At 50.8% G+C, this 18,249-nt stretch overlaps 1 protein-coding gene across 3 annotated transcripts in view; it reads left to right on the top strand.

The window, feature by feature from the left end:
• Positions 1–224: 224 nt before the first annotated feature.
• KIRREL3 (kirre like nephrin family adhesion molecule 3) overlaps positions 225–18,249 on the top strand; it is a 235,097-nt gene continuing 217,072 nt past the window's right edge. For all 3 annotated transcript variants that reach the window (XM_042882386.1, XM_042882385.1, XM_042882383.1), the window contains exon 1: positions 225–360. In XM_042882386.1, the coding sequence (XP_042738320.1) occupies positions 300–360 (61 nt within the window). In that variant the 5' untranslated portion in view covers positions 225–299. The remainder of the gene's footprint in view (positions 361–18,249) is intronic.

The raw sequence follows: 18,249 nt of genomic DNA, 5'->3' as shown, positions 1-18,249 counted from the left end.
AGAATTGCAATTTCCCCCGATTACAAAAACCAGCCGACAGGCTGCCTCCCCCCTCCCCCCCCTTCGCCTTAGCTCACAAGTAACTCCCCCCACAGCCCGGTTCCCCCCTCCCACAAAAGCCGGGCTGCGCCGCGCCTCACTCCTCGCTCCGCCACTCCCGGCAGCGCTGCTGGGGGAGGAGCTGGGGGGGGCGGCGGCGGCGGCGATGGAGCCGGAGCCGCGTGAGCGAAGCCGGCGGGCGGCGGCCTGAACCCCCCGGCACGGAGCCCCCCACCTCGGCGCAGAGCCCACCCTGAGGAATGAGCGCTTTCCAGGCAGACCTCCTCCTCCTCCTGCTCGCCTGCTTCCTGCTCAGCCACGGTAAGAGCTGGCCCGGCACTGAGTTTCGAGCGGGGCGGGCGCGGGGGGAGCCGGATTTCGGGTTGCGGGGACCCCTTCTGCCCCTCGAAGTGCTTTTTGCCTTTCCCTGGATGAGGGAGGACTGCGGAGTTGTTTTGCATGCATCCCCACTGAGGCGGCTCGCCTTATAAAAAAAAAAAAAATCTTTAGCATGCAAATGAGTTCTTTCTGCTCCAGCTCCGCTAATTAGACGGTGTTTGTGTGTAAACACGTCTCTGCTCGGCGACCCCGGGGCCGTGGGGCTCGGTTTTGGGCTGCGAGAATGGAGGGCAGCGGGCGATGCGGCTGTGGAGCGCTTCGGGGGGCGGCGGGGGGTGTTGAGCACACGGGAGGTGCTGAGCGCAGAGTGGGGATCCCGAGGGCTTTGGAGGTGGCTGCATCCCTATCGCAGCCCCCGACAGCGCGGAGCCGGGGATGGAGCTCGGCGAGCAGCGGGAATGCGCTCGGTAACTTTGCTGCCGGCGTCCTCGCCCTAAAGAAAAGGATGCGGGGGAATGCGGTGCGGGATGCGGCTCTCGGTGCGCGGTCCCTGGGCTGTGTCACCTGTGGAGGACGCGGGGCTCCGTGCCGCTCGGTGCCGGAGCTCAATGCCGTCTGTTGTGTCGCGCTGCCGCGGTCCCGGAGCCGGCGCTGCTTTGTGTCAGGGTAGGGCTTGGGGCTGCTGGAATAAAGGGAAAAAAGCAAACCCATGCAGCTCCTCCATCTGTTGATTAAATGAAGGAGAAAACTTTTGGAGAGAGCGGAGCTGCTCCACGGGCAGCTGGGTCTGTGCTCGGCCAGACGTGATGCTGAGCATCCCCCCACCCGCTGCCTTCCCCTATGCCCGGTGTTCCGAGCAGGCTGAGCTCTGAGCTGTCCCCGGCTTCTTCCCTCCGTTCAGCTGTGATGCTGAGCTGTTGCTCTGCGCTCCCTTTCCCTCTCTCACTCTCTCTGCTAGTACTAATATTCCTTCAGGGGGAAAGCTGTGTTTGCATTCTCCTTTCCTTCTGCACAAAAGAAACCCACTGTGTCTTCCATGTAGATTTCTGGCTGAATAAATCTGAACTCCCCGGTGCAGTGGGGATGGGAGCAATTTAGGATCTCATCCCGGCCTCTCTGCTCCCTCAGCTGTCTCAGCTCTCCATGGGTCAAATGGCAGTTTGCTCATGGAGCCAAAGAACTTTGTCTCAGATCCAGCAGGGATTTGTTTCTCTTTTTTTTTTCTCCCCTTTTTTTCCCTCCTCCATATTTGCAGCCATTATTTTCTATAAGGGCTAATGCACTTTTTAATAGTGGCTTGAATGCCCCTGTGGCTCTTAGCTGTGTCTTCCTGGGCCGTGTGCATCTGCTACCTTGCTTATTCACGGTTGTGAGGCAGAGATAGTGCCGTGCAGAGCATTTCAGGCTGCTTCCTCCTATAGGAAGAGCCAAATGCATTTCTCCACTTGCTGTTTATAGTATAGAGGAAAGGGGGCTGTTGGCAGCGTGTGGTTTTCTCCCTTCAGGGTGAAGCCATGCAATGGGATTTCATGCAAAAGACTTCCCCAGCCACAAGGTGCTTTGGGGAAGGAGCGGCCTGGGTGCGGGAGCTGAAGCTTATTTCCTAGTGTCTGTCACGTTTGCCTCCCCCAGAGCAGCTGCTGGGGTGGTTCAGGTGTGTCCAGATGTGTTACAGATGTGGTGTTGCTTTCTGTGGGCAGCAGTGCTCCCAGCAGCTGCTGGGCTGTGGGGTGGGGATGCTCTGTGTTCATTCAGAGGGCACTCATGCCCTGCTCTGCTGGGAGTTGGTGGGCCAAAACTTGCTTGAAGGACTAATTAAAACCCTTTGACCCCTTAAGGAGTTCCGATGGCCCCTTTCTGTGTGCAGGGGGCAGACAGAGCTGTGCCTTCTCTGCAACAGCTGAGTGGATTGGAGGGATTTGCCATAGTAAGGCAGTCAGGACTTAAATTCCTCCTAGCCAAGGGCAGCCAGGATGAGCTCTGCAGAAAACCTTGCTATTATACCAGATCCTAGCTATACCTTCCTTTACAGAAGTCCCCCCGTGCCCTCGGTGGCATTTTCCTTCACTGTTTGTGTGTCTGTGCCCTTGGGTTTGTACTTCATGGCCTCTGTGCCTCCTGGTGGCACGCTGGCTGCCTGCTGCTCCTGTGAGGCCTGCAGGCTGAGATGGAGGGGGGGGAAAGGTGCTCACTGCTCCCGGCCAGGGGCTGCTGCTGAGCACAGGCAATAGCCTGAGAGGAGGAACTCTGGGTTTCTGTGCTTCTCTTGAGGTAATCCAGGAAAAGCTGAGTGCCTTGTCTTGACTTTCTGGTGTCTTTCATCCTTGCAAACAGGCTCAAGCAGACTCATTTTCTGAAAGTTACTCCTCCGTAAAGCTGTCTCCCCCTGCCCTCCTCTGCTGCAGTGTCATGCAAAGCGGATGAGGCTGGAAGCAATGGAGGAAGTGCCCTGGCCCCGGGGCTGTGGGAAGGAGCGTCCCTAAATACTGTGTGCATGCAACCACCGCCTCCTCCTGCTGCTCTGTGCTGCAATAACCTACATGCAATTGCAGGATCAGAAATGTATCTTGGATGGGAAGATTCCTGTCTGCCTAGGAATCTACTTCCAAAGATGCTCCCTTTCCCTCGGCATGATGAGTTCTGAGTTCTCTGGGTGTTGCAGGGTGGTTTTCTCCTTTTCTCCTTCACAGTTCACTTGGTTCCTCCCTGGAAGTAAATTCTCTACAATCACATAGGGCCTGATGGGGATTATAGCATTGTGGGGAAGGTGCTGGGAGGAGTTTGCACAAGGGCTGATGCATCATGCTGGGTACAAGGGGTGCTTGGGCTTATGCTGCCTTCAGCAGCCCTGGGCCTGGAAATGAGTAATTAGGGGCAAAGCTGGTTGCTGTATCCCTGCAGAGAGCAGAGAAGCATTGCGAGGGAAGCATCTCAGCCCCTTTCCTTAAGGCAGCAGGTGAATCCTCTGCTCTCATGTTAGGGAAGTGCACAATGGTCTGAGGGCATTCTCACTGTGTGCTGTCCTGGGGAAGCAGTGCAGGATTGCTTTTTCCCAACGTCTGTTTAATAGCATTTAGATTTCTGCATGCTTCCTCATTTCCCATCTGTACCTCCTGCAGTGAGATTTGCAGGAGGACCGCAGCCAACTTTGCTCAAGCTGGCTTTTCTTGTGGGGTTTTGGTGATCTGAAAAGACCGAGAGGGAGGAGCTGTGATTTGTTTGGGTGCCCTTTGCCAAAGGAGAGAAAGAGAGGAGAAGCACCTGCCCTGGTGCTAACACTGCAGCCCTGCCCACCTCCAAGGTGCTGGGCACTCTGAGCATTGCGCACACATCTGGAGCAGATGTCAAATGCTTCGATTCACTGTCACCACTTCAGGGCCTCCTGTGGCTGGACTGCTTACGTTAGAATAAAAAAAGCTTAATGCTCTTCATTTGTAGCTGTAAGTAAAGGGGAGAGAGGCTGATGAGCTCCTCAGGTCATGAGCTGGCAGAGGATCAAGTTCTTTGAACAAACTGTTTGCTTACACAAAGATGCAAGGGGGGAAGCGTGGCTTGCTTTGAGCCTCGTTCTTTTCAGCCTGATTTCATGATGAGTTCTGCAGGTTTGTGCCATGCTCCCTGGGTGGAACTGCTGCCAGAGATCTGCTGCACATCACTCCCAAGGTCCCTCCTTGGGACCAAGTAGGATTTAACAGCTTCTTTTTTCCTTTATTTTCTACCATTGGTTGGTCTTAAATAACAAGTGGTGAAGGCCCTAGTTTAGGTTGTTCCATAGCAATGCTGGTCAGTCTTTTGGCTCCACTGGGGGCTGCTTCTGGCTGGAGACAGAAGTGACTGCACAGACATTATCTTCTAAATCAGGAGGCAGTGAAACAAATAGGTTGTAAATCAGTCTCTTATTTGCTGGGGTTTAGGGCAGTTGAAGCAGTGGTTTTTAAGGTGCTCTGCCCTCCCTTGGGACTGGCAGGAGTCCCAGAGCTCTTACAGGGGGTGTGAAGCCGCTGCCTGCAGGATTAACTTCGACATGCCAAGAAATGCACAGGGCTTCTTTTCTCTTGGCTGGGAAGAAATGAAGCTTAAAACCTGAGCTGCCCTTTCCAGGCAAGGGGTGGGTTACCCCCCCGCACTCGTGTGCCTTCTCTTTCCCTCTGTGCCAAAATATGGGGAGGGGGGATAGAGCCATTTCTGATCTGTGCGTTGCAGTGGGACAGAACAAATGCTGGGTTCTGATCTTAGAAACTGGCCTAACAGATGTCCTGGCTTGATGTGCCTTCTGAGTATAATAAAGGCTGTTTATTCATCGCCTTGCTGGCAAGCCCCAGCTCGAGCGTTTGCCTTTCCCTGGTGGCAGCCTCCAAAGTGGAGCAGAAGGAGCTGTAGGTCACTTGGCTGTTCCGCAGCTCTTGCTTTTACTGAGCTGTATTAAGAAGCTGAAAAGCAAAATATTCCTTGAGTTATGGCTCCGGGCTCCTGCCTATTTGCTGTCACATGCTATGCAAGTAGGAGGTGGAACGCACGCATTGTTAAAGTCAGATGCTAACTTCAGGATAAGATCTTGTCTTAACGCGTTCCTTCAACGCCTCCTCTTGCAATGGGAGATACTGCAGCATCTCCATCTCGCAGCGGGGCAGGAGGTGATTCTGAGGGCTCTGCACATCAGGTGTGAACCAGGTCAATGGGAACTGCCTTCCATTTCCCAGGACTTTGTGTTTGGTGGAACTGCTGTGCTGGGGTGATGTGTGTGGCTGTGTTGTGTGCTGCCCACCTCAAGCTGCTGCTGATGTGCTGGGGGCTGTTGCTGTCGTTGGGTGGCATGATGGTGATGGACACACCTTGCTGTGCGTGCTGGGATGCTGAAGGATGAACGTTTCGGGTGTTTTTGGTGTATCCTCTGAATGGACCCCAGCTGTGAGCCAGCGGAGCTTTGCTGGTTACAAATTAACTATGCAGTAAGAGCGGAAAGGACGAGCTTTCTCAAACTTGCCCTTGGACGGAAGCCCAAGCTCATGTTGTGCTGTTACTTTGTTTTTCCCCCCCAGGAAGCAGATCCCTCAGGTTAGGCGCCCACCTTGCACTTTCAGCCAGTATTTACCATTCAAATTAATGTTGCCTAACTCATTAAAAGATGAGAAATAAAGGCCTTCATCCTTCCCAGGCCTTACCCTTCCCCCTCCACCAGCACAAATGAGTATTCAAGCTGTATGCTGCCAATCAGTAAATGTCAATATTGGATAAGTGTTTCCTTTATATCGCTGCAGTTTAGCATAAGCTGCTTGGAAACAAATGTCTTCCATAAGCATGAGGTGTTCGGTAAATACACAGTCAACATTACTATGAGGATTAAATAAATGTCAGCCCCACTTGTGTGCTCAGCAAAGAGTTCAGCGGGGTGACGGCAGGAGGGGTTCCGTCCCCCCGGCGGGATTTCGCCTGCAGGGCTGGGGCTGCGAGGAGCGGCGTCGTGCCGCGCAGCCCGGAGGAGGGGATGCTGAGGGGCGGCCCCGTTTGGAGCAGCGCTGCGCTCCCCTCGGGCGGCTGCAGCCTCACTGCGTCCCTTCCGCCTGGCGGGGGCAGCAGCAGCGCTCGCACGGAGTCCGCGGTCCGCACCGTGCGGGGCTCAGCGCCTCCTGGGCTGCAGGGGGTGTGGAGGGGGGATTCGGGGTGTCCTGAAGCTGTACCCGCTGTTACATGGCTGTGCGGTGGATCTGGGGGTCATCCCGGCTGGGAGCACGTGGGGTGACCCCGCTTTGCTTGGAAGGGGGAGGAGGCTGTGCCAGGCCCATCTGTGACACACGTGTGTGAATGGTGGTGTGAAGGTGCTTTTTGGGGCTCTGGGGGCACAGGGTGCCTGCAGCGGTGAGTGCTGCTGGTCGGAAGTACTGCCTTATTTGTTGCTCTTCCACCAACGGATCTGAGTGAGACCTGATGCTCCCCCAGCTGTGTCTCTAATAAGCTGGGAGTGACAAGGCTGTCCCCCTGACCCCCCCCAAGTGCTAAAGAAACAAAGCCAACAGATGCTAAAATTAGGCACAGCTGTTTGCGGTGTTTTGTCCTCCTGATCACAGTCTGACACTGTCTCTGCTCATTCCTCCCCTTGCCCAGGGACTGGAAAGGTTTAAGATAGCAAAGCTTTGAGTGGCTGCAAATTAACTCCTTATGCCTGAACTGCAGCCTGTGTTACTGGTAGGGGGCAAATTGCTTGTGATTTCTTTATCTGTACTTATAACAATGGGAATTGTGTGGTGACCTCAAGGTGTGCTCTGTCAGTACTGGGGAGCTGGAGGGTTCACTGCACTGATGGCACTGGTGCAGTTGGGCTGGATGTGAGTTGGGGTCTCACCTGGCGTCATACATCTGAGGTTTTGCCTTTTGTGTGAGCATCTGTCTCTCACAGCAGGAATGGTTTCTGTAGATTCCTCTTGCTCTGGTCATGCTTAAAATGATGCTGTTGGTTTAAGACAGATATAACTTGTGATAAGCTGGGAAACACAGCACCCTCTGAAGTCTTCAAAGCCCCCTTGCATCATGCAGGCCAGCAAGGCAGGGCTCTGCTTGCCTTTAAAGAGCTGACACCACTCACCTTCCCTTCTTCTCTGGGAGCTGCTGACTGCATCGAGCTGGGGTCAGCTACACTTGCTCAGCATCTCTGTGCAGCTTCTCATGTAGGAGCTGTGATCTCCTAAGCATACCTTTTTTTTCCCCTTACTTTCTGTGCTGGAAGCAAGCCTGAAGCTGGCTTTCCTGGGAAGGATGAGAAGGGCAAGAGGACAGGGCAAAGTGCTTCCGTTTTCTCAAGGAGGAGAAAAGGACTCCATGCACTTGCCAAACAGCTGGATGTCCCTGGTGATGTCTCTACAACGTTTCCTCTAGCAAACTCTTGATCCAGCATGCTGATCCTTCCCAGCAGGCAGGTTTCTCTCTATGGTTTGGCTTTCTCCCAAGCAGACGCAGAAATCCATGTAGTGCTTGTAACCTGTGTGAGTTGCTGCTGACTCAAGCAGATCGGGGCTGCTGTCCCAGTGGAAGCATCTCATTCAAAATCGAGAAGAAAAAGCTGAAGCTTTGAAACTTGTTGGAGTGCAGGAAACATTCTGGAGCAGCGGAATGGAAGTGGTGAGGTGGGCTGGCCAAAACTGTGTGCTTTGATTTTTATTATTATTATTCAATGTTAGTGGTGGACTCAGGAAAGTGGTACTTTGTGCAGGTAGGATTGCAAGTCCTGATGTTGCAGAAGCTGTTTGACCCAGGATTGCCTCTCACCTGGTCAGCAAACCCCCCTACCAATGTGCCCATTTGTCACAGTACTCTTAATCCTCAGATGGTGTTAACCTGATGAAACCTGTGAAGCATCTCACATCTCAGTGCAGTGTGGTGTTGTTTGGCACTGCTTTTTTTTTTTTCCCCCCTTGGTCTTTGCTTACCCCTTCTCCTTTGTGCCACCAGGACATCGTGTTCCTGTGTGTACTCCATTGCTTTGAAAGCACCCTCAAAATCTGCTTTATAATTATTAGGAAATATGGAAAGATTAAAAAAGGTGCTGATGATATTCGCTTGGCCCTGATGCATTGAGCAGGTAAAGAGAGGACCTCAAGAGGCAATTGAAGAGACTGATGGGCAGTAATGGGTGTAATAGTAATTTTTGTCCTGTGTTTTTAATAGTGATTGACGACAAATGCAGCTGGAGCCCCCGCGCGGAGACCAAGAGATGCAGTTCAATTACAGAGGCTTCTTAACTTAATGAGGCCATGTAATAAAAACGAGGCATAATGAGCAAAGTGTAATAGTACTATTATGCTTATGAGCCCTCTAACAGAGGGTTGAGCAGGCAGCAGGGATCATATTGTGCTCTTCGGGGAGGAAAGGCTTTGGCTGGAATAGAGGTGGGGTTTGGGGGGTTGGAAGAGTATTGGATGGCCTGTCACTCATTGAGATGGGGATGCAGGAGCAAACAGTATTGCTTTGGGCACTGTGGGAGCTGATCCCTCATGCTTATGGGTTGTTTTGGCATGGCTCTGAGCTGTGGGTTTCAGTCACTTGGTCCTTGCTTGGGGAGCACCATGTGGGCATTGAGGCCATGCAGGAGTTCAGCTTTTGTGGCAGCGGGGTGTGTAAGCAGCTGGGAAGCTGGTGGGCAGATCCCTGGGCTGCAGCCATTGGCTTGGAGGCTGAGTGTGGGGGGTTTGCAGCACCTGGATTGGGGGCGGAGGAGGATTAGTGTCTGCGGAACAGTTCCATCCCCACTGCTGTTAAATGTAGTTAAACTTGAGCGACTTCTAATCTAATAATGAAAGGAAGAGAAATAAGTGTTCTCAGTGATGCATGCCCCTCACAGTAAGTACTAATTGAAAATGTATTTACTTTAAAATGAAAATGTAATACGATAAATGGTGGGTTGAGAATTTGGTGCACATAGGAGGGAGAAGTGAGCAGACTCCCAGCTTGTGGGGCTTGGCTGTGGGGTTGGGCAGGAGTGGGATTTCATGTGCTCTGGGGTCAGGAGGCCCAGAGAAAGGGTCTGAGGTTTGTGTTAGAGCAGAGCTCAGAGCTGTACTCTGCTGAAATTGGGGTGTGTTTGGGTTCTCTCTCTCTCACTGTGGTCTGCAGAGGAACATCCAAGCTGGGCTGCTGCTCTCCTTGCATGCCTTGCAGATCTTCTCCAGCCAGAGCTCTTGGGGAGGGAGGTGCTGAGCCTTTCAAGACTGGGGAAACATTCCTTATCACTAGGATAATGGGGCTGGGCTGTAACCCCTGCCCCTTCCTATGCTCTCGAGACCCTGGCTTGGTGGATGGGATAGGCAGAGCTGGGGAGGTGCCTGCTGCTGCTGCTTGATGCAGGGCTGGGCATCAATGTAGGTGGCCTCTGAGCCCCCAGCAGACCTTTGGCTGGCAGTGCTGTTGCTAGAGCATCCCTTGCTTCTTGAATTCAGTTTGCCCACCACCTCCTGTCACAGAATCACAGTATGGTTTGGAAGGGACGTCAAAGGTCATCTAGCTCCAACGCCCTGATCCTCTGCAACCTGTCTCTAGCAAGACACAGTTCCCTCTGCTGAAGTCAGAGGTGCATTTTAAAGCAGTCTGTAGGCAGAGCTCAGTGCTGCACAACCAGTGACCATTAAAGGATGAGCCCTGACAAAAGCCATCCCCAGCACTGTAATCTTTGGAGCGAAGCACTCTGGCCCTAATCCCTTCACGCAGAGTTTCTGCTTGTTTCTTCATATGGGTGCATTTGTATAATTTGCATTTTGCACTCTGATCATATGCATAGAATTCAAATTGAAATGGGGGTTTGAATAGATTTGCATGCTAATGAGGGACTGGCTTTATTTATTTATTTGGAGCCCTCTCGGCGGCATGCAGCTCTGTTGGTGACAGTTCCAGCAGCATGAGGACTTTTGCTTTTCCCCAGATCTATACTCATGGAATTGTGGCTGGTGGTCATTGCTCCAGCTCTTGTCCTCTTGAACTCTGATCCATCAAAATTGAAGAATAATTTCACCTTATTGAAGTAGTGATTCTGTTAAGAGTATACCAGTGCCAGCTGGGACTGGGTGCAGCCGTGCCAGGCAGCAAAGCAGAGCTGTGTTAGAAGTGGTTATAGGAGATGTGAGCCAGTGATGCTGAGTGCAGAGCAACCGGAGCGTGCCCCTGCTCCCTCCTTGACCTCACAGTGGTGCTTAGGGGGAGCATGGGGCACCTGCTGGCATTGGTACCTGCTCCTCTCATCAGTGTGTGACCCCTCTCCATCACTGGGCAGTTATTTTGGTTGTGTGTTGGCAGCTGACCTTGGGATGCTGCATCTGGGTTTGGTGATGCACATCAATCCTGCTGCCACAGCATGCGGTGCTGCTGTGCTCCATCCGTGCTGTTCTCCTGTGATGGGAACACTTCAGCCTCTGTGAGTCAGTGCAAGAGGAGGAGGTTTGGAAGTCTTGAACTGCCATCAGGGAGAGAAGGGGAAGCTGAGGACAAGGAGAAGACTGCTTCTCAAACTCCATTCCTGGGGAGGAAAGCACACGGAGGCCCAGGTGCTTTGCTGCACTGCAGCTCTGGGCTCCCTTCCACTCCCCACCTTCCCCCATGCCCACCACAGATGCACCCACTGTGTAATGTGAGGCTGAGGCTTCCCGTGCCAGCTTTCCCTTCCCAGCTTTCCCTTCCCAGATGCCTTCTGCAGCTGAGGTCGGTGCTGTAAGACGGCCAAGCTGGGCTGCAGGAATGGCAGCAGGAATTGGGTCAATCTGTGCTGCCCTGGGAGAGCTGGTTCCTCACCGAGCAGCCTGGCATCCCATTAGCATTGTGCAGGGGATGTTAGAGGTTGATAAGGGAGCTGTTCTTACTGCCAGTGGGGCTTGTTTGGGGCTTATTGTATGTTCCAGTGTATATTTTAATGTAGTCAAAGGTGACTTACAACTTCAATATTAATTTTAATACTGATTGCTCATGTTTATCTACGTGAAGCCAGATTAATCTCAGCCCTTGCTGATCCTGCTGGTAGCTTTTTTTCCCCTGGCTCGAGACACATGTGGCCACCAACAAAAGGCGAGGAGGAAGATGTTTGCATGGTGATAAATAATCGTCCCAGGGTCTGCTTTTCTTCCAGAGAAATCTCTCTGAGAGCTTAACAAAGGCATCAGTGGGAGCTTCTGCTTTTGTACGAGGTTCTCTCCTTGCCTCATGGAGTGGGGCTTTGCTGAACAGCGTCCAGCTTTGTGCTTCCCATGGAAACCTCATTTCTGTTGTTGTTCCTGCCTGGTTTTGCAGGCTCTCTCTAATCCAGCTCCTTCTGTGCCACCTGCATGACAATTTCTCCTATGCTTGCTGGGTGTGTTGCAAAATATTCGCTGCTGGAAATGACAGTATTTTGCAGATGGAAGGTGTCACTGGAGCAGAGTGGGTGGGATGGAGGTAGGTCACTGGCCGGGGTGGGGCTGCTCGTGCCTTTGGGCAGAGCCATCAGCTGCAGATCTTGGTGAGGGTTCTGGCTCTGGGTGCTTCACATCACATTCAAAGTGGCAGTGGTGTGCTTTAAGGTGACCAAAGTTGAGCATCCAGCAGGTAGGTGCTTGTGGCAGAACTCAGTGTTGATTGCAGGCTGCTGGGTCTTCTGTGTAAGCAGAGGCTGGTGCTCTCTCCTTTACTTAATGGGATGAGGAAGAATGACTTTACACTGAAGGGGGCAGGTGTTTGAGGTTGGTCAAAACCTTTTACTCAGAGGGTGATGAGGTGCTGGCAGTGCTGCCCAGAGCTGTGGGTGCCCATCCCTTGAGGCACTGAATGCCAGGTGGACTGGGCCCTGGGCAGCCTGAGCTGGGGCCACCCAACCCACAGCAGGGATTGGAGCTTTAATGTCCTCTCCAACATGAGCCATTCTGATTTTAATAAATGTAAACCTAAGTCTTGTGGTTCACTGAATCCCTTCCACCCAGCCCCAGGACAAGTGGGGGTGGTGTTGCTGTAGATGCTCAGAGTCTCACAGCAAACTTGATGGGTATTTTCACTTTGTAATTGAAAGAAGAGGATCAGAGCCGCATCTCTGGAGTCCTGCAGTCATGAATCTTCATGTCTTAAGCACTGGTCTGCCTGTGTACCAGTGGCACTTGTTAAATTTACCAGAAATAATGAGTTTGCAGTGGGCTGTACTGAGTATATTCTCCATCCCCAAATGAATGACTGCTGGTGTTGAAGCCTTGTAACCAACCCTGAGCTTTCTTTTCATTTTGTGTGTGGGATAACGTTTTGCACTTACAGTCCCTGTTCTTCAGAGCAATGGACAGCACTTGAAAGATGCTTTTCCTATCCCAGTCTTATGAGGAAATGCTTTTCAGAGCTTATTGTTGATGCAAAATAGAACTTTCTGTACTGAAGTGTGCTAGGTTGGTGGGCTGAGTAAACTCAGTGGATGGCAGTGGCAGGTCAGGTAAACTGATGCACAGAAGTCTTCAGCTGGAAGGATGCAAGTTTGTATCATGGTGTGTGGGTGTCAGGGGGTTTGCTTTCTAGAGCTGCTCCATCTCCTCCAATGGATGGAATGGGAAACCATCAGTGTTGTGTGTGTTCACAGGGCAAATGGAAGCGATCTCAAGACAAAGATGAGGCTGAAAAGCCACTAAAGGCAAGACTTGTCACTGTGCAAGCTAACACCAAACAGCAGCCACATAAATCCCATTTGTTTTACATTTCAGAGCTTAATGAGACAGAAATCGTATGGCAATTGTCACGCATGAAGGCAGAGATGGCTGCGTTTAGCTGAAACAACTGCTTTATGCAGCATGGGTTCCTGCAGCTCAGCACTGCTACCTGCCTGCCTGCTGTGTGCCAGGGCTCCTGTGCAGCTGCTGCTCTGCAGCTCGCTCCTGCTGTGCTCTGCATTGCAGCCTTCTCACACCATGGGTCAGCATATGCAGCAGTTGAGCCCAGGAGCACAATGTCCATGGATGAGAGGTATTAAAAACTTCAGGGTTGCCCTTCAGTGCAGTATGATGTGCCCAGCACCTGGTTGGAATGGCTTCTGCCTCAGCCAGCTGCTCATGGTAGCCTTGGTTGGGGGTTGCTGTATTGAGTCCCCTGGGCAGTGCCTTCAGCCTGACATCTGCCTTGCCCACCATGGCGTGTGAGCACTGCTGGGGATCACCTCTAACCTCTCCAAACTCGCCTTCCTTCTCTCTCTTTCCCACTGTAAACCTATATCTATTTAAAATTAGTGGAGCAGTAGCGAGGCATTAATGTCAAAATGCATTATCTTGAGTAACTTGCTTCATTGCTGCTAATTCGTGCCTTAGCTTTGCAGATGATGTTCATAAATTGCTAAAGCAGTATTTTAATGTGAATGCCAGCTATAGTCTTTCTGACAACTGCTATGGAATGGGCTGTGCATGGAGCTCCCAAATTGATTTTTTTTCTCAATCTGGGCTGGATAAAAAAAAAAAAATGAAGAAATGCTATATTAGATTAACTGAAAACAAGACTGAAAATATTTGTTTCAGGTCAAATAAAACATTTCATCTGATGTGATGTTCTTTGTTCAGGCTCAAGGAAATCCTTTTAGGGTAAATTTACTTCAAAAATGTCCTGGGAGAAGAAGTCCAAAATGCTTCATGTAGAGGGGGAAACGTCCACATAAAATGCTTTCCCCCCTGACATCCCCACCCCAGTGTGCTCTGCAGCTGAAGGGATCTGATGGGGGTTGGTGGGCAGCATCAGTTGACCCACATCTGTGTGACGGCAGTGGTACCCAAAGGATGCAGGGGAAGAGCTAATGAGTCATTCTTCTAATGGGTCTCTTGGTAGGTGAGAGAGGGGCTGAAATTACATGTTTGAAGGAATAATGGGGCCCTAGTTAGATGACTAAATCTTAATCATCCTGGGGGCGAGGAAGAGTGGAAATTGTGAGTTGGATCATCGTGGTTTGTTGAGCTGTGGATGCATGGTGTTTTGCAGCTAGCCTGGAGGATTTGGGGGGTGGAAAAACACAACCCAAGCCACCAGTCCCTGCTGCATGCATTGCAGCAAACCCAGCTGGGCCTTATGGCATTGAACTGGAGCCTGGCACAGTCTCTTCCAACAAGAGAACCTCCTTGATGGTGGAGTTAAGAGGCATGCAAGGTCATCCAACCCATTTCCTGCTGCTGGTCGTGCTTCATCACTGACTCTTTCATCGTTTCATTAATTACCTCCTGGTACAAGAGACACTCCAGTTTCCCATAGCATTTGGCTTCCTGATGAGAGTTTCTGGTGAATTCTTGCTGTGAACTCCCCAGACCCTTTGTTGCTATAAAGCACCTGGAGAAAATCTTCCCATGGTCTGCTCTTAAAGGTGAGGAGCAGCTTGGAAAGTAATTTTGGTGGGATTGCTATGGGGCTTCAATTTGCCTCTTGAGCAGGTGATGTCTCTGGGCACATACATTTGGATACTTCTCTTCCAAGTTTGCATTTGGGGTGGTGAGAAGTGTGCTATCTGTTTTAGTGGAGTAATTGAGCAATCACATTGTCCTGGACATAGCAACTAATGATTTTTTTTTTTTTTCTGTATGATAATGCATCTTCATTACTCCAGGGAAATCATTTGCTCCTGTGAAGACAGGCCTCTCATTCCTTTCATTGTGTGGGTTAAGGGGAAAGAGACTAATGGCTTAATTAAAAGGTTGGTGAGAAAATCAGTCTTAGCCCCTTTTTTTTGTTGTTGTATTTAAAGAATAGGAAGATAGCATATAAAGGCACGGTGTATCCAGCCTCGTCTAGTGGAGATTTTTGGTGCTTTCTCATCCAATGAGACACCCATGTCAGGGCTTCCATCCATCACCTGTGTCCCTTGTAAGCCATCTGCCCATTGAAGTGGGCTGGGGCAGACGAGCGCTGTGCTTCATGGAAAATGCTGAGATTTATTCTGTGTGAAAGGGGAATGTTATTTAAATCTGCACATTTTGCAGGATGTGAAAGCAGCTCCGCATAATATACAGCCTTCCTCTCCACTGGGACTGCTCTATTAACATCTTTCATTTGTGTAGTTGGATGCTTTGCAGTTCCTTTTAGCGGTGATAATCCAGCAAAGACCTCTGTGTTGTTCATACTGTAATATTTATGGAGCCAGCCTTCCTTTTAATTTCCATGCAGGGTTTGACCATATGCAGCGATATAATCCAAACAGAAGCTTTAGTCACACAATAGTTCAGGCTTTTCCCTTGCTGGGATGTAGGGCTGCTCAGGGACTTTTTTCGAGCTGTTTGGGTTCCCTTTTGGAGAAGGAAAAGAAAGGTTCTGAGTGTCTGTTGACAGTGATTGTGCTCTTCTGGGCTGTCTCCAGAGGCAGATATTGGTGAAAAGCCCTTTTCTGGGGGAAAGAGAATGGCTTTAAACAGAGTCAGAAGAACCAATGGTTTGACTGTTGGGCTTTGTAAGATGGAGGGACCTCACTCGTACATAACCCTTAAATCCAGATCTTTTGAAGAAAGAAGTGTTGGTTCAAGGCATATCTTTGTGTGGGAGAGAAGCCTTCCTGTAGGTGGCTCAGACTTTCTGGGGTACCCAGCATTCTCCCAAACCACAGAGGAGAGCAGGGCGCTTCTTCCTCAGCCAAGCTCAGGAGGTGGGAGCCTGGTGATGCTCAGTGCTGTGAGCACATCAGTGTTGGATGCTCCTGTGGTTGGTGCTTTGGCTCATTTATGTGCCCAGCTTGGCATGGGACACCACGGCACCTGACACACACTTATGTTTCTAGCTGCAGCTCAGATTCCTCAGTTTCTTGCCTTTCATTTTTGCACAATTAAATATTAAAGGCAGCAAGCACTTGAGTTTGTCTGGCCAATTACCTTCCTGCAGGGCTGTCATATTGTGCCAGCAGCTTCCCGGGGTGCTGGCAGCATTCAGCCTGTTCACCAGTTGTTAGCTATGAGAAGCTCTGCTCTCCAAAACTCTTCCCACCTCTTTCTGCAGCTCCTTACCTGCAGGTGAGATATCCCAAGGCAGTACTGGGCTGCCTGAGCCTTCTGAAAATGTTGTGGGGACAGAAAGAGCTGTTTGTTCTTCCACAGCTGTTCCATGGGTATTGACAAGGGAATAAAGGGAGAATTTAGATGATGGCTCCCTGCAAACATAGGTCAGACCTGCAGTACTGCTGAGCACAGGAGCTGCTCCTCACCCCCTGGGGCTATGGGATGGTACTTCTGCAGTTCAGGGGCTTGGATCTGAGAGGCTGTTGACAGAAGCAATGTAGGCTTTTGCCCTGTCAGAGCAAGTTGTTCACCCCTCACACAATAAATAATAATAAAAAAGCATCTGGGTCAGTCCTAGCAGGCTTTGGTGCTTCTTATGCCTCTGCTGCTCAGAAAGCTTTGCTGACTCCCTGGAGCACTGGAATGCCTTCAGAGGTGAGCTTTTGCAGCCTCCAAGCTGCTGGATTTCAGGCGTTGGCTTCTCAGCCTTCTAAACATGGTGCTGCGTCTCTTCTTAGTTCCTGTCCCTATGCTGGAGATGCCTTTCTGGTAATTGAACTCCCTTTTGTGTTTTGATACATATGATGAGCTGACAGATGAAGGGAAATTGCTGCACCCAACTCCCTTAGCTTCAGCCAAGCAAAGCTGAGTTGTGTTTTTGCTGCTTTTTTTTTTTGTCTTGCCTTTCAGGGCCTTGATTTTTCAGTGGAGTCCATTTCCAAGAGGGATGGGACAGCATGATTTTACTGTCTGGTTTGAAAAGACATTTTAAGTACTTGAACTCCTGCCATCACCGAGTTACACGCCTGAATCCGGCCTTGACTGTGCAGGTTAAATTTCTTGCTATGATTTTCAAGGTAGTCTGTATTAGCAGCTTGTCCTCTGCCAGACAGATCAGTGTTAGCAGCTAATAGGGTTTCTCATTTCATTCACTCAGCAGTGATGTGCTGTCCCAGACCTTGGCATCTGAGATGGTCAGTGTGAATTTTGATGTAATTGCCAAGAGTCCCTGGCTTGCTCCTGAGCTGTGATAATCGGCGTGCCCAGACAACTGGGTTTTGCCCCTAGAACAAGACTCGGACTGGAATTTTCTCTGGTTAAAACTGATTACTCACTGGGATTGTTATTGACCAGTCTCCCTCACCAGTTGGTGCTTTCTTCTTGGATCAATAAATCTTGGTATTGATCTCAGGATAAGTCGGAATTGTGGAAGTGCAGTGGTTCTGGCTTGGTTGGGCAGCCCAGGGCCCTGCTGGGGGTACAAACCTCAGCTCCTGCAGGTTGCACTTGTAGCTTCCATAATCCCAGTGCATGCAATGCACAGACACCCACAGGCCCAGCTGCTGCTCAGAGCCCCATCCTGACCCTAGCTGTCTGCAGGGATGGAGAACCTCTGCCTCCTGGGGCAGCCTGTGCAGTGCCTCACTGCCCTTCTTAAAAACTCCTTCCTTATATCCAGTCTAAATCTTCCCTCTTTCAGTTGGAAACCCTTGTCCAATTACTGCAAACCCTGCCAAAGAATCTGTCCCTTTCTTTCAGCCCCCCTCCCCTTAGGTACTCTGCTCCCCAGAGCCCTGCTTTCCATCCCAAGGAGCCCCCTGCAGGACCAGCTAATTACAGATAAAGCTCTCCCGTCTCGATGAACTTGCCCCTGTGGTGGCTTTTGTCCTATGTGAGATGCTCCATAAGAAGCTTTACTACCCTATAACGGCGCCAGATCTTCCAAGCTTAGCTGGCTTAGAAGCAGCTGAGGCATCAGGCAGGATCCCTTCTGAAATCTGCTGGGAGTAATGAACCACAGAAGACTGTTCCCTGAGTCGATACCAAGCTGCTGTTCATAGAAAGCTGCCAAGCACACAAATGTGAGGCTAGCAGTGAGGAGCACTTCCATAGGGAGTCAGGAAAGCTGTTGGTGCTATCATATCTGTTTTCCACCCAAGAGGCTTCTCTATTTCTGTCTCGGGTAAAGTGGCTGTTCCTGGTTTTTCTCCCCTACCTTCCTGATGCAGCGAGGCTCTGTGCGTTTCATGCTTGCAGAGCACTTCTTGGGTAGAGCGTGCTTGAAAAGTGCAAAGTATTTATTATTATTTGCATAGCAGCCTCTGACCTGCTGTGAAGAAGCGGCCCTTCAGCTCTGCTGAGTAAATATACCTTCATTAAAAAGCTCTGCCTGTACTGCACAGAACCACTCTGTCTCACGCTCATCTGCTTTTTCACGTGTAAAAAGTCTTAGGAGTTTGACTCTAATGAACAGGGGGGGATGGGAAGTGCCAGCTCAGAGCAGTGCAGTGCTGCATCTGGATCCCAACTGTGTCAGTGATGGAAGCTGAGGACATCGTCCAGGTAGGGCTGTTGACATCCAGTACTTAAAAGTCGCTTGGTCCTGCAGATGCAAAGCTTGCCAATGGGATTCCAATGTTTTACATGCTCTCGATGGCCCATA

This window comes from Lagopus leucura, unplaced genomic scaffold (genome assembly GCF_019238085.1).
Source record: "Lagopus leucura isolate 7727_CA_CO unplaced genomic scaffold, USGS_WTPT01 Super-Scaffold_100034, whole genome shotgun sequence".
Classification (NCBI taxonomy): domain Eukaryota; kingdom Metazoa; phylum Chordata; class Aves; order Galliformes; family Phasianidae; genus Lagopus; species Lagopus leucura.
Note: the sequence above shows the minus strand (reverse complement) of the source record. Positions and strands in the feature narration are given on the sequence as shown.